This window comes from Salvia splendens, chromosome 16 (genome assembly GCF_004379255.2).
Source record: "Salvia splendens isolate huo1 chromosome 16, SspV2, whole genome shotgun sequence".
NCBI lineage: Eukaryota > Viridiplantae > Streptophyta > Magnoliopsida > Lamiales > Lamiaceae > Salvia > Salvia splendens.
In genome coordinates this window covers 15706281-15722872 of record NC_056047.1, presented here as the reverse complement: position 1 = coordinate 15722872, position 16592 = coordinate 15706281, and the positions used below count along the sequence as shown (strand labels likewise).

Here is a 16592-nt window from a genome sequence, read left to right as displayed (position 1 = left end):
ATGGAGTAATACACTTATTTAAATCTTTTACTAGTAATAGTCATGTGACTGCTAAAGCTATTATAGAATTGATTCGATAATTGAAGGCTGAAGCTAAAAATCTACTCACTATCTTTGGCGTTCATTTACTAATTATAAATTCATACAAACATGATTAGTGCCATAATAATAAGTCAACGTGAATTTTAACCTTACACACGCGATCCTTCTATAAAAACAAAAGTAGAAAACACCCCTTTCATCCTATTTGAAATGTCCCATATATCAAATTAAAAAAGAAAATTTGTGAGGTTTAAATGATTTTTTTTGGGTTATATTTTCTTTGCAACACTATACTATACATGTAGCGAGGTATCAATTAATAATCAAAATAACTCTTTTTTAAATAAATAGTCATAAATTAGATACCTTTAATGAGTCGGCAAGACGAACATTTTAGATCTATTGCTTAGTGGCAAATCATTTGCTATATTTCTATTCATTGGTGATAATCATAATAATTCATTGCGTACAATATTAGGCTCTCAATTTTGTAGTATTATATATGGATTAATGTCTATAGTAAAAAATCTCGAATTCGAGTGTATCAACGCCAGTTTTAATACTTCAGAAATCATTTTAACAAAACATTAGAGTTTTGTGATTGAGGCCAATAATTATTGTGTTCCTAATCTTACATATAAAACCTAGGACGACAGTCTCATCATTGTGCCCTGCGATATTACTTGTTTTTTTATGGATTAATTAATAGTACTCCTAATAGTTTTCATGTAAGTAGTGATTCAATTTTTGATCTATTTCATATATTATTTTAAATATATATTTAATTTTTATTCAAAGCCATTTGCAAGTGATTTGTTAGAGCTTATGTTAATTTTAAGTTAAAAATGAGCGTACTTTGTCAATTTAAGTACTATCTTAAGGTGAGTATTAGACAGACGTAACACAATAATAGTTAAATTGTCTACGTAAAGCGTTTAATTTCTTATTATTGTCGTTGTGAGTCATTCCCAAAATGTACGTTTTAGTTTATATGATTACTCAAATGTGTCACAGCTCCTAAAAATTAGGCTATTAACACATGCATATTGCAAGATTCTAGCTAGATATAGTTAAGATTAATTATGCTTTTCCGATTACATCATCCCACTTCTTTTTTTGTTGTAACATCAAATATACACTACAAATTTAATGTTTAACTAGTTTGGTAAATTAAATTACATATGAATAATGAATCGCAATTTAATTAGTAATTTGTAGCGATCGAGCAAAGATCGTCTCATTGAAGTCTTATCGATGTACATATGAATTTATCAATATTACTTTCTGTTCCTTTGCTTGAATTCAGGCATCATTTGATACGGTACCACAGACCGTATCGCTGCCGGCTGAACCACGTCGGGCCGGGGGAGCAGAGGAGCGACCGAAGGAGGAAGCCTCTATCGCGACGTCAAAGCCCAAACGGAACGTGAAGCCGCCAAGAAGATGGGCCGACTTCGTGCCTATGTAGTCAGCTCTTCTTAGTAATTTACTTTAGTCTTTAATTGTTTATTTTGAACTCTTAGTATTTTTTATTATTATTTTCCAGTCGAGTCGGGTTTTCTTTGTTGATTCTTTCCCGATGGATATAAGATTAGGTCGAATCAACCCTAGGGTCCGTAGTCTATAAATAGGGCTTTTGTTCACACATTATGGAGGAATAAAAATTAGTGATTGCCCAAATATTACTTTGTTATCTTGTGAAACAAGTCACGAGCTTGATTGCCTGACGGGGAAGAACTCCCGCACACAATCCGCTCGCTCGCCGACGGACCCGAAGCGGGACGCCGGCCGATCGAACTCAGCCGAGAGAGAATTCGGCCCGGTTAAGGGAAAAGGCCTTAACAAACTGGTGCTTTCATTCAGTACTCATGAAGCGATACAACAACAACTACAACACGAACAACGGCAAGGCCGTATGGGGTTCGGGCCGCCAGGACTCCTTTCCGCCATCAAGATTTGGGGGGCGCGCACCGATGACGGGGGGCCGCCGCGATCAGGGAGGGTTTCAGCGGCCGATTATGGATACAAGTGAATTCGACGCAAGATTGGTGGATGAGTCAACCACGGAGGATCCGGTTAATATCAAATTGGATCGCTTACTCGAACGATTCGACAAATTGGACGTTTGGCGGGACGAGACGGACCGCCGTTTTGAGAATCTAGAACCGCATACAGCCCGCGACGCTGAGGCACCGTGGGGCATGGGGGACGGCGAGGATTGGGAGGACGACGGCTACCGTGGGCGCGACACGGGAGACAGAGTCACACGTCCCCGATTCTCTCCCCAAGGCAACCGCGAGAGCGGGATGGAGTATAGGGGTCGCAAGGAGACTAGGAACCGCGCAGGGTTCGGAGGGGACCAATCCGGCGGGTTCGCTCAACCAGGGGATCGGGCGCCATCATGCTGGGACCCCCCCAGCGTTTCCAGGCCGCGGGTTTTGATAAGCAGGAGCGGGTGAAGATGCACCCTCCTCGTTTTGACGGGACAGATGCAGCGACATGGATTTCGAAGGTCCAATATTATTTCAACCACTTGATGATGCCCGAGGCCCAACGTTTGCATTATGCGGTCATGTTGTTCGACCAACCGGCGGCGGAATGGGTTTTCAATTATTGCTCAAACAATGATTTCGTAACTTGGCGCGAATTCTTGGAGGACGTCCGCCACCGTTTCGACCGACAAAGTTTCAAAAATTTCTATGGGTTGATAGCAAAGCTGACACAGACGGGAACGGTGTTGGAATATCATGATACGTTTGAACGCTACCTAAATCGCATTAAAGGGGTTCCGGAATCTGATCTGTTTACCCTATTTGTCGCGGGCCTTAAACCCGAGTTGCGGGAGAGGCTGGAATTGCACCGACCCCAATCCCTGGCGGCCGCCATGGCCCTAGCGCTAGAGCTGTCCGATACCATGACGGAACGTATACCCCAGCCGGCGACGGGTGCGCGACGCCCCTGGCCGACCCGAGACGCGAGGGGCCCGACGGTCACTGCCCCACCGCAGCAGCAGTCCCAGGCGCCGGGCGCGCCGGCACATCCACAGGGTGGTTCGGGACGGCCGGCCGTCCAGCTCCGATTACCGTTGATCCGTGTTTCGCAGGCGGAAAAGGCAGAGCGGGCACGGTTGGGCCTTTGTTATTATTGCCCCGATAAGTGGGTAATGGGTCATGTGTGCAAGCAACGTTTATTATGCTACGCAGAGGAGGACGGAGACGTTAACACTGACAGTGAATTACTACCGGAGGAAAGTGCGGCAGCGGATATCACCCATATCCAAGCCATGCATGGGGGCCAGAGATCCCGACCCCTCAAGGTGACGGGTTTGATTGCAGACAGAGAGGTCTGCATCTTGATTGACACGGGCAGTGACAGGGACTTCCTACACCCCAGGATTGCGGAGGGACTTCACCTACCTCTATCGCCGATACGGCCTTTTCGAGTGGTAGTCGGGAATGGCGAAGCACTACTATGTACTCATGTTTCACGGCATACACGATTGGAGGTTCAGGGGACGGTATTCATGGTGGACTTGCATATTCTCCCTATCCACGGTCCGGACGTTATTTTGGGTATGGATTGGTTGGAATCCTTGGGGAAAGTAACGGCCGATTTCGTGGGAAAGACACTCGAGTTCGTTCAAGGGGGCAAGAGTATAGTCTTGAAGGGGATTCTACCCCAACCCAGGCGCGTCAGCCTACATTCACTGCTCGCTTTGTCGTCCTCTCAGGCAGCCTGTGAATTTTATGAAGTGTTGCTTTTGGCCACGGAAGATACTGCCCTAGCAGCCGTCGCAGAGGAGGGGTTCCCGCCAGACCTGCACCCGGGGGTCACGGCCGTGTTGGAGCGTTTTCGGCAGGTCTTCGGAGTGCCGGAGGGACTTCCACCGACGAGACAATTCGATCATCGCGTCCACCTATTGCCAGGAGCGAAACCCGTAAATGTGAGACCTTATCGCTACCCATACTTTCAGAAAAACGAAATAGAGCGGCAGGTTAAGGACATGTTGGAGCAGGGCATTATTCAAAGGAGCAACAACCCCTTCTCATCGCCGGTCCTCCTAATCCGCAAGAAGGATGGGACCTTCCGTTTTTGTATTGATTATCGAGCACTAAACAACGCCACGGTGGCCGACCATTTCCCGATCCCGACGGCAGACGAGCTCTTCGATGAGTTGGGCAGGGCAAGAGTGTTCACTAAATTGGATTTGCGATCGGGGTACCATCAAATCCGGATGAACGACGAGGACGTTTTCAAGACGGCCTTCCGCACTCACGACAGCCACTTTGAATTTCTGGTCATGCCGTTCGGTTTGACGAATGCCCCGTCAACGTTTCAGGCTGCAATGAATGCAATTTTCCAACCAATGCTGCGGAAATTCGTGATAGTTTTCTTCGATGACATTTTGGTGTACAGTCCGACGACGGAGACCCATGAAGAACACTTAGCGGCGGTCCTGTCGGTGTTGCACAGTAACAACTTCTTCGTTAAACTTTCGAAATGCTCCTTCTGTAGCACGACGGTGGATTACTTGGGCCACTTGATCAGTGACGGGTTACTGAAAGCCGACCCGGCCAAAATTGAGGCAATGACGGCGTGGCCGCAACCGAAGAACGTCAAGCAGCTCCGGGGATTCCTGGGCTTAACAGGGTACTATCGTCGGTTTATCGCAGGTTATGCTATGATTGCTGCCCCATTGACGGAGTTACTCAAAAAGGATGGGTTCGAGTGGACAACCGAGGCCGGGGCGAGTTTCCTAGACCTGAAAATGGCAATGACATCAGCACCGGTCTTGCACCTCCCAGATTTCGACCGACCGTTTTGCATCGAGACGGACGCGTCCGATTTGGGCATAGGAATGGTGCTTGTGCAGAATAACCACCCCATTGCGTATTTTAGCAAAAAGTTGGGGCCCCGTCGTCGTGCGGCGTCCACCTATCATAAAGAGTTGTACGCAATAGTGGAGGCGGTCCAGAAGTGGCGACAGTACCTACTTGGTCGGGAGTTTGTCATTAGGAGTGATCAAAAGAGTTTAAAGGAATTACTCCAACAGGTTGTCCAAACCCCGGACCAACAACTATATGTCCGGAAGCTCATGGGATATAAATTCACCATCGAGTATAAGACGGGGAGTTCGAACAGGGTGGCGGATGCCCTGTCGCGGCGCGAGGAGCCAGAGATGGAGTCGACCGAGGGCTCCGCGACGCTTGCTGGAGATTCGGCGCCCGAGGCCGCCCACGACGCAGCGCTGTTGGCAGCGGCGGCCCAGCCCGTGCCGAAGCTGCTTGATCTACTTCGCAGCGAAACGACATCCTCCCCAGAGCTAAGGGAAATCACGCGGACCATAAAGGCGGGCACCGCACCAACCCATTTGACTTGGGCGAATGGTCTGGTTTATCACGGGCACCGGATTTTTGTCGGGTCGCGCTCGTCGGCGAGAACGCCTATCCTTACCGAATACCACAGCTCGCCATCAGCGGGCCATCCGGGGTTTGAGAGGACCTTACGGCGGGTGAGCGGGGATTTCTATTGGCCTAACATGAAGAAGGAGGTAAAGCGTTTTGTGGAGTCGTGTGTCGTCTGCCAGACCACGAAATATTCCACGCAGAAACCGGCGGGATTATTACAGCCTCTGCCCATTCCATCGCAGGTATGGGAGGACGTATCCATGGATTTCATCACGGGACTTCCGCCGTCTCGCGGGTACACGGTGATAATGGTGGTGGTGGATAGACTATCCAAATACGCGCATTTCGCGCCCCTACCTACTAAGTTTGACGCCATGAGAGTTGCGCACCTGTTTGTCAACACAGTAGTTCGGCATCACGGGTTTCCTAAAACTTTGGTGTCCGACCGTGATTCGGTATTCGTCAACGACGTCTGGAAGGAGGCAATGCGACTTAGCGGAACCAAGCTGAATTTCACTACAGCTTACCACCCCCAGTCAGATGGCCAGACGGAGGTCAGAAATCGGGGCCTAGAGCAGTATCTACGAGCCTTCACGGCTGACCGACCCTCGAAATGGACCAACTTCCTTCCGTGGGCAGAGCTGGCCCTCAACTGCTTCCACCATGCAGGACTAGGCGTTTCTCCATTCAAGGCACTATATGGCCGAGAGCCGCCAAGCTTGGTGTTCACGCCCCCTTCGGCTGCGACGCCGCCCTCGGTGGCGGAAGTGATCACCCAGCGGAGCGAGCTCCTTGTGGAACTCCGACGCAATCTCGAGCGCGCGCAGCAGCGAATGAGTGCCTCGGCGAATAGGCATCGCCGTCATGTGGAGTACGCGATCGGCGATAAGGTGCTGTTGAAGCTGCAGCCTTATAGGCAGCATTCTGTAGCCCGGCCACTGTCGGCGAAATTAGCACGACGCTACTACGGGCCCTTTGAGATCGTGGAGCGCATTGGGCAAGTAGCGTATCGGTTAAGGCTGCCGGAGGGGAGTCGGATACATAATGTGTTTCACGTGAGTTTGTTAAGACCGTTTGTGGCGGGCGACGGCGAGGTGTTGGGCACCGATTTGCCTACAGAGTTCTGTGGGGATAGGCCGTTAGTCTACCCGGTCCGTGTCCTAGATAGGAGAGTGCTGTGGTTAGAAGGACGGCCGCAAGACCATGTGCTCGTCCGATGGTCCGACGGGTCGGAGTCGCCAACATGGGAGCCTTTGGAGGTCGTGAGCCGCAAGTTCCCTAATGTGCTCCTTGAGGACAAGGATGTTGCTATCGAGGGGGGAGTTGATACGGTACCACAGACCGTAGAGCCGTCGCTGCCGTCTGAACCACGTCGGGCCGGGGGAGCAGAGGAGCGACCGAAGGAGGAAGCCTCTATCGCGACGTCAAAGCCCAAACGGAACGTGAAGCCGCCAAGAAGATGGGCCGACTTCGTGCCTACGTAGTCAGCTCTTCTTAGTAATTTACTTTAGTCTTTAATTGTTTATTTTGAACTCTTAGTATTTTTTATTATTATTTTCCAGTCGAGTCGGGTTTTCTTTGTTGATTCTTTCCCGATGGATATAGGATTAGGTCGAATCAACCCTAGGGTCCGTAGTCTATAAATAGGGCTTTTGTTCACACATTATGGAGGAATAAAAATTAGTGATTGCCCAAATATTACTTTGTTATCTTGTGAAACAAGTCACGAGCTTGATTGCCTGACGGGGAAGAACTCCCGCACACAATCCGCTCGCTCGCCGACGGACCCGAAGCGGGACGCCGGCCGATCGAACTCAGCCGAGATAGAATTCGGCCCGGTTAAGGGAAAAGGCCTTAACATCATTACACTTAAAACTCAGCCATTGAAAAACAAATTTGTGATAAAAAAAAGGATTAAATATTTGAACAAAGTCAATTAAAATTTGCGAACAATCTTAATTAAAGTTTTATTGTCCCTTTCACACACTCATATGACATATGTAATGTACGTGTATTTAAAGAGCATATCTATATACATACACCTTGCGTTCTTTGCGATCTTCAAAATCACGAGACGAAACAAAGTCAATTACACAATATTATTAAGGGGAAATTAAAAGAGAGGAGTTTGGTTCCTATTTTTCTTTTTCACCCAATATATGAATCATGTGACGCATACAATTTGTTCCTTATCCCTTTGACTTTTTCATTGAGATTTTGTATTGATCAAAATCGGTTAAATTAAATGATCCAAATTCAACACATTCAAATATCAACAGTTGGCTAAAGGATATTATTTTTAGAAATAAATGTTTTCAATAAATCTATTCTTCAGAAAACAGTATTACTAAATCATTAATATATTCATACATTTTGATAGTTAGTGAAAGTAATAAAATACGGAGTAATAAATATTTCTATATATAGAAAGCGAGTTTGGACGTATAGAGTGAAAATGTTTTTTCCAATCAACTTTAATTAGTGGATAAGATTATGTTGTAAGACTTGTGTAAGAGACAACATGTTGTCGATCAGCTAATGTTTTATATTCAACTCCTTATATCAAGTTATATTCTATGTTTTCAAGAAAAGTGGATGATTTACTTTTAACGGTATCTTTGATTATTTTGGTTCTTCCTTTCTTGAATAGAGTAATTATTTCTTTCAATTTCAATAATCCATTTTCTCATTTTTTTCCAACATGGATATCCAACGCAAGTGTCCAAGAAAAGTGCGATCACAGACATAATATGAATGAACTTTTTCTAGTTATATTGTGCTAAGTGTGACTCTCAACCCTTTATTCACGAGTTGATATGACCACAAAATTGTGTATTGCTACTATTTTCCTCTTCTTTGCAATATGTCAATTATTTTAATTATATAGGAGACTGTCAATTAAGTAACTGCAATATTTTTTAGAAGTAGGATACAAGATCATATCGTATCATAAACTATATGATTACATCATGAATAAGCGAAATATAATAATGCGAGTTAACTGAATATCATAAAATATTCTTATTATTGGAACCATAACTAAATCTAGCAATCCCTTTGTTCCAAATAAGATCATTACCCCTTCTGAGGGTAACGCGAAAGTTTATGTACTCCCTCCGTCCCGCACTACTCGCACGTTTCATTTTCGGCACGGAGATTAAGGAATGAGTGTATAACAAAGTCAAATATTACGGTTGTAGGTGAAAATTTTTACTAAAAATGGAAATAGTGCAAATAACTTGGGACGCCCATAAAGGAAATAAGTGCAAGTAGTCCGGGACGGAGGGAGTATAATTTTATTTTGTGTGCTAAGTAGAAAAAATAAAATAAAATAAAAGAATAAAATAAAGAGATAAAATTTGTTTTTATTTTTAGTAATGAATCATCTTGATTGGGACAGATAAAAAAGAAAAGGATCATCTTCGTTGGAAGAGGGAGTAATATAATTTAAATCGTTTAACGAAAATATGATGACTTGAACCAAAAACATCGGTCCAATGTGACAAATATATAGTGTCTTTTATATTATTTCTTAAATAATTAATAATTTTATGAAAACCTAAAATAACGTATTCGAAGGGTTGTAGTATAATTTTGTAATTACAACATTAAATGTAGTATAACTACATCTGATATTGTTCTGCTAATATACTTTTGCATAACATATTTGAATTATGAATTAGAAGGGAAGGGCAATAATGGAAAAAGAAGCCATTTTTTCGCGGGTCTATAAAAATGCGTGCAATACTACGACGAGCGACTCCGGCGCCATTTCAAACCAAAATTTCCTCAATCACTGGAACGTCACCTCTCTCTCTCTCTCTCTCTCTCTCTCTTCTCTGTTTCGTTCTCTCTCTTACTACATTTACACATTTGTCAAAAAAAAACACGCGATTGAACACCTCACTTGCAACAGATAGACGATGCAGCCAGCGCAGTAAAATTATTTCTCGAAATCGATTTTAATGAATTCAGGTTCGTGCTTATCTGTGACTGTGTGTTTGTGCGCATCTCACCACACATTTATACGCTTATTCGCACAATAGACACGTATCTATCCTATCACACAAATCCTGAAGGTCTGTTTGAATGCAAAATCTGCACACAGCTCTGAATTTTTTTTGGCTTCTGCAATTTCACATGGATCAAGGCATGGTCGTCGAATCGTATAATGTCGGTTAGGTTTTGGAAACGTAATTTAGGGAAAAAAAATAGGTGTAGCGGTGGCGAGATTTCTACGTGCATCGAGACTCGAATTAATACTTTATTTTTAATTTACTGATATTTTGTAGCACAAAACGATAAGGCGTATCACAAGAGTAAATGATAATCGAAGATCGGTCTGCTTCTGTCATGTTCCTTATGATTTGAATCACAATTTTTAGCTATTATTTTACCACTTGATTTGATTCATCTATTTTATTTATTGTCAATGATGCTCTATCACTTGTTGGAATTCCTCGTAATCGACGTGAAATTTATGTTAATGATGCTATCCAACACGATTATGACACAAATGCACATGAAGCAGATGACGATGCGTGTTTAATTAGTTGACACAATCTTTTTTGGATCACTTTCCTTGGAATTTTAAGCGTGATTCATGTTTTTGACATTTAGTTCTTGCTTTTTTCGACTTGCTAAGCTAATAAGGGTGATTAATCTGGAATATTAGGAAATTTAGGTAACCATGCTTCTCTAAGGTGTGTCATGAAGTGTGTGGTAAGTTAGTTCAGTTGAATTCTTTATTTAATAATATCATCTATTTCTCTACCATTATGTTATTCGGTATGTGCTGCCTTAGCTTTGTCATCACTTTTCTTGTTCACCTTCATGGTCATGTTCACTATATGTAAGAAATACACTAATATAGTGTAAATTGCAGCTGAAGTTGGCAGAGATAATATTCATGAGGAATGGACCATGTTACTTTTCATTGACCTTTCCTAGGATTTAGGCTTTGAGTTTCTTGAATATCAAGACTGTTGAGCTTAAATACTGAAGTATGTATAACTTCATACATGAATGAACAGTTTGTTAATTTTCCTTATTTGATTTACATTAGATGGACCCTATTCTTGAGTGAACGAGACATGAATTCTGGCTAAGATTAAAGGTGGAAAGTAAAATTTAGTCTTTCAATGCTGCATCAGATGGAACTGTTTTCTTTGCACAGGCTGATTCTTAAATTCTAACATGCTGTCCTGTTTTGGTTTATGCTCGTCAGTAATTTCAGGTATCTTAATGTATTGAGATAAGCATTTTGGTCTTTGCTTTTGGTGGTTTTGCTGCAAAATGGCTTCAAATACGACTGTAACATGCTTACCGCCGATGAAGGCCACCTCAAATGGGGTCTTCCAAGGGGATAATCCTCTCCACCACGCACTTCCTCTCTTGATTATACAGATATGCGTTGTGCTGGCGTTGACCCGATTACTAGCATTTCTTCTCCGGCCGCTAAGGCAGCCACGTGTCATTGCTGAGATTGTTGTAAGTTGGTTTTTTTTCCTTTGGTCTGTTTTTGTCCCTCTACCAGCCATATTAAATTACCAGTGCATATGATGTATGCTAGATGACTTTAGTTCGGTCTGTTCTAGCTGTACTGATGTCTCTTATCCTTTCATCTTTTTATTTTCCTTCAGTTTTTGTTCTGTTACATTATACTCCTATACCCTCAGCTTTTCTTACTTTTATGTCCATTGATCGGACAACAGACGCAGTTGCAAGATCAACATATGAAGCTAAATTTTGTGTTTCAAGTTTTTATAAGCTCTTAGAATTCCATTTCTATGGGAGAGTGGGACCAATCTTTGGGTTTCTGCAAGTTCGATGACTTCAAAGAGAATGATGTTTTCCTTTCTTTTAAATTGTTCACCCATTTGTGGCTATTTTTTTTATTCACTCTGTATTATGTGCATGTGACTTTATCTGTAAGTTCTTCTATTGTTCTGGAATTCTATCTTGAATTGTTTTTATTTCTTACAAGTGCATGGACAATATATGTATGACTAGCGTTGACTAGAGCTTGTGATTTCTTCCAAGAGCAATATCTGAATCCTTACTGCTAAAAGAAAAAGCACATGCCACTTTATTATACTCTTTCATATGAGGCACTCTTCATTTCCTTTTAAGTTTCCACAAGAAAGTTGACTTACTAATATTTTGGTAGGGAGGCGTTCTACTTGGTCCTTCAGCTTTGGGACGCAACCATAAATATCTTCATGCCATTTTCCCACCTAGAAGCCTCACAGTTTTGGATACTCTTGCCAACCTGGGTCTCTTATTCTTCCTGTTCCTGGTAGGCCTTGAGTTGGATCCAAAGTCTCTTCGACAGACTGGAAAGAAAGCCTTAAGTATTGCTCTAGCAGGAATCAGTCTCCCATTTGGTTTAGGAGTTGGGGCATCATTTGTGCTCAGGGCTACTATTTCCCAAGGTGTGAGTCAAGGACCATTCTTGATTTTCATGGGAGTAGCTCTTTCAATTACTGCATTTCCTGTTTTGGCTCGTATTTTGGCTGAACTTAAGCTATTGACTACAAATGTTGGTAGAATAGCCATGTCAGCTGCGGCAGTCAATGATGTGGCTGCATGGATTCTTCTTGCTCTTGCTGTTGCCTTATCAGGCACAGGCCGCTCTCCACTTGTTTCCTTGTGGGTCTTCTTATGTGGGTTTGGTTTCATACTGTCATGCTCGATTGTTTGCCCTTTTGTTTTCAAATGGGTTGCTAGACGCTGTCCTGAAGGTGAGCCAGTTGACGAGATATATATCTGTGCTACACTTGGTGCTGTTTTAGCTGCTGGTCTTGTCACTGATATCATCGGGATTCATGCACTTTTTGGTGCCTTTGTTATGGGCGTTCTTGTTCCAAAGGAGGGAGCATTTGCAGGAGCCCTTGTGGAAAAAGTAGAGGACATCGTCTCTGGCCTATTTCTTCCTTTGTACTTTGTATCAAGTGGATTAAAGACAAATGTAGCCACCATTCAAGGGCTTCAATCTTGGGGTCTTCTTGCTCTAGTCATATTTACTGCCTGTTTTGGGAAGATTTTTGGCACTGTTTTGGTCTCTCTCTGCTGCAAGGTTCGGTTTAGAGAGGCGCTAACACTAGGTTTCTTGATGAACACTAAAGGTTTGGTGGAGCTTATCGTCCTTAACATCGGGAAAGATAGAGGGGTGAGTTTGTAATGACATAGTATTTATTTGCTGTCACTATTAACTTGCTCAGTATTTGATCTTACAAATGATCTTTTGTCTTTTTAGGTTCTGAATGATCAGACTTTTGCGATTATGGTTCTCATGGCGTTATTCACTACATTCATAACGACGCCAGTTGTCGTGGCCGTATATAAGCCAGCTGAAATGGCTAAATTGGAATACAAATACAGAACAATTCAGAGGAAGGAACCTGACACTCAGCTCAGAATGTTTATCTGCTTTCATAGCACAAGAAATATTCCGACATTGATTAATCTGATGGAGGTTTCGCGTGGTACTGGGAAGAAAGGAGGGCTTCGCATCTACGCAATGCACCTAATGGAGCTGTCTGAAAGATCATCAGCGATTCTGATGGTGCACAAGGCAAGAAACAACGGGTTGCCATTTTGGAACAAGGTGAATTCTGATGCAAACCAAGTTGTGGTTGCTTTCGATGCATTCCATCACCTCAGTCAAGTTTCCATACGACCAACAACCGCGATCTCGCCCTTTTCTAGCATGCACGAGGACATTTGCACCAGCGCCGAGAGGAAGATGGCTGCAATAATAATCCTACCATTCCATAAGCACCAGAGAGTCGATGGACACTTTGAGACAACACGAGCTGACTTCAGGCATGTCAACCGCAGGGTTCTTGAACACGCCCCATGTTCTGTTGGCATATTGGTGGATAGAGGGCTAGGAGGCCCGTCGCACATTTCTGCAAGCAACGTTAACTACACTGTGACAGCATTCTTCTTTGGAGGCCACGACGACCGTGAAGCCCTATCTTATGGGGCGCTCATGGCTGAGCACACTGGCATTCGATTGAATGCAGTTCGTTTCATCGTGGACTCCAAGCTCATCCCGGATAGCCTTACTTTGGATGTGAAGGATGAGTCTCATGTAGAGGATACATCAGACGAAGAGTTTCTTGCAGAGTTTAAGCAGAGAGTATCGGCCGATGGTTCGATAAAATACGAAGAGGTTGGGGTAGGCAGTGATGCAGACATAGTTGGTACAATCTTCAAATACAACCGCAGTAATCTGTTCATCATAGGACGAATGCCAGAGTGTCGGCTAGTTGCAGCGTTCGACAAGAAGAGTGAATGTCCTGAACTGGGACCGGTGGGGAACTTGCTGATCTCACCGCAGTTTAAGACCACAGCGTCAGTGCTGGTGGTGCAGCAGTACCGGGGGCAGCTGATGGGAGACTCGCTGGCGTCGTTGAAGGAGGAGAATACGTCTGATACGGAAGCAGATGAGGCGGCGGCGGCGGCACAGGAGTCGCGTTGATCTCTAGTTTTGGTGCTGAGTTTGATCCTGTTTGAGGTAATGATAGTATATATATAAAACAGATTATATTTCGTTGCAATAATCTTTCATTCCTGACCTTTTATCTGTCATGCTTTTAATATAAATTGGATGTTGCTGAAATAATGGCTGCATGTATTATGAGTCAGATGATAGTAAATGTAAATGCTCAACTGACTATGATTATCTCAAAAGAATTGCAAATCCCAGAAAGTAGTTGTTTGGGTTCATTGTTTATCCATGTTATGTTGGTGAAGTGAGGTTATTTTGTTCTTTATATTCTAAGGGCATTTACTGTTGGAAATTAGCCTAATTACAGTAGAATAGTTTAATTTATTTTTTACTAAAATTGATTGAGATTTGAATCATCTTCAAGCTCTTGATGATTTATCAGTTTGAGGAAATTTGCTCTGATTCACATCTAACTGAAAAATGTGTTATTCAATCATGTATAAAATCAAATCATAAATACTACTCCTACTACTACTACTAGACTACTAGTAGTCTACTACATTCCATGTATGAGAATGGATAATGATAATTATTGGATATTGGAGGGTAGGAGAAGATGTGGAGGCATTAGCTCTTTTCTAGCATTATTATATTTCGAGTATTAACTTTCCCCATGAAAATCCATAAAAGCAAGTGCTGATTATCTCTCACAAGCAAGGGGTGATTTAATTGATAAAGTATGCAATATGATAATAAAAAAAGATTACGAATTTAAGTTGTAATTGTACTGTCTAGTTCTTGTAGGTAAGTGGGGCTATAGGTTTTAGAAAAGTAGTACTTCTCAAGGTTGAAAATTAAATTTATTGAGGAATTTTGTAGAACAAGACAAAATGAGTAGGGCGATAGAGATTTATATCGAGTCAGATTAGTAGATAGTCGAGATAGGAACAAGGAATTTCCAAGAGGAAATGAAATAGTACTAGTATTTTCTTCATCAAAGTGGAAGACTTAATTGGATTTGGATTTGGATTCTGCACGTAAATGTAACATTGTTTACTTCGCCTGCCGGTTAACCGGAACTGGATCCGTGACCGAGTAGTAATTTGTTTTTTAACACAATTCACAAATTTTTAAAAATTATGTGCCTTAATTTAAGTTCATTCCTTAAACATAAAACAATAGTAATAAATTAATAACGAGTAGTTGCTAATAGAAAAAAAGAGAATTAATTTGCATTGATATCGATTTGATTACGAAAGTTATATAAATTGCAAAGTTAGAAACTTATAAAAGACTGCAAAATAAATAGAGACCAAACGTACAAAGGAAAAAAAAGGACTAGCTAGTACACAATTTAATATTTAAAGTTACACTTTAAAATTTTAATTATTAAATTGGCTGTATATGTTGTTGAAGAATGAAAGCTCACCTAGTTCTCTTATCCAATCTTAGTAGATCACTCGATTGCAGTGAATTCTTCATCATCGCTGTCGACAAGAACTTCACAGTTTGTTCTTGAGCTCTCATTTCCATCTTCGTCCAATCATCAAAGTTCAAACAATATGGTGATTTCTATGTATCTTATGAGCATGTTGCTCCTTTTTCGGTCCATGATTCAATTGTTGCGATACTAAAAGTTTATTCAATGGCGAAAACTGCAGAAGTAGGAGAATGTTTTATTAAATTGTATATCAATCAAACAGAATCTCAATCTAATCGCAAAAACGCACGAGATTGTTAATCCGTATTTCAGGTTACAAACTCAAATAAGTAAGGAAATGTTTATAATATAGTGAAATTAATATAGTAGTTTGATACTGTGGGATATCCATGTTTAAATATTACTTCAAGTTCTCCACCTAATTGTCTACACGTAACATAGCGACGTTGTCATAATTATAATACCTCGTCCACATAAAATAAATTAATTTTAAATATGAAAACTTTTAAACAAATTCTAATCCTATACATCATTCTAAATGTAATTCCCACAATCTATTTACACTACTTTTAGCATATTCTTTTACTCTTTCCCTCACTTTATCAATTACGTATTAAAACTCGTCTCATTTAGAATTTGTCACTTTTTTTTAGACGGAAGTAGTATATGAAATCAGAATTAATAAACTGATGTCGGAATAAAGGATCTAATATAATCTAAATTTGATGAAATGAAATGTATATTGCGACAATAGAGTTTCTTTTCTTTCACTACCGGAGAAGAGTAAAAACAAATGCCGATCATACCCTAATAAATATTTATTTTATCTATACGGCTTCTTTTGTTTTTTTATTGAAGACTGAAGAGATTTTTAATTATATTTTTAACATAATTAACAGATGGACTGAGACATATGTAACGTATCTAAAATGTTGACATATGGTCATGGAGTATATTAATTTGAATAAATTATTACTATTAGGGTTTAAAATAATGTGGCATTGTCGTAATTAAAATAAAAAGAGTTTAAATAATTAGGGGAAAAATGCATATATCGGCCCAAAACGTATAAAAACAGAAAATAAGTTCTATAGTTGAGAAGGAAAGAAACCATGAGCACATGAGTACGATAAACAAAGATACTTATAATCAAATATGAATACCATCTTATTGTAAAATAAGAGTAAATATCGATTTCACGATGACAGTATTGAACGGTTTGGATTGATGCAACATGGCAATT

General features: G+C 41.6%; 1 protein-coding gene across 3 annotated transcripts; it reads left to right on the top strand.

The window, feature by feature from the left end:
- The first annotated feature begins 9224 nt into the window (after nt 1-9224).
- Nucleotides 9225-14229, top strand: LOC121771455 (cation/H(+) antiporter 18-like). 3 transcript variants are annotated; one of them, XM_042168246.1, is made up of 4 exons: nt 9225-9425; nt 10687-10940; nt 11620-12621; nt 12709-14229. In XM_042168246.1, the coding sequence occupies exons 2-4, from the start codon at nt 10746-10748 to the stop codon at nt 13936-13938; spliced, it is 2427 nt and encodes an 808-aa protein (XP_042024180.1). In that variant the 5' UTR covers nt 9225-9425; nt 10687-10745; the 3' UTR covers nt 13939-14229. The 3 variants fall into 3 exon arrangements, with proteins under 3 accessions (XP_042024180.1, XP_042024178.1, XP_042024179.1); XM_042168244.1 differs by having other exon boundaries at nt 10678-10940; XM_042168245.1 differs by having other exon boundaries at nt 9225-10172; nt 10678-10940.
- The last annotated feature ends 2363 nt before the right edge of the window (nt 14230-16592 follow it).

Bases quoted from the DNA above. Each gene is read 5' to 3' on its own strand.
- LOC121771455 (XM_042168246.1), top strand. From the start codon at position 10,746: ATGGCTTCAAATACGACTGTAACATGCTTACCGCCGATGAAGGCCACC. The intron at 10,941-11,619 runs GTAAGTTGGTTT...ATATTTTGGTAG, and splicing joins GTGTCATTGCTGAGATTGTT to GGAGGCGTTCTACTTGGTCC. The intron at 12,622-12,708 runs GTGAGTTTGTAA...TTGTCTTTTTAG, and splicing joins ACATCGGGAAAGATAGAGGG to GTTCTGAATGATCAGACTTT.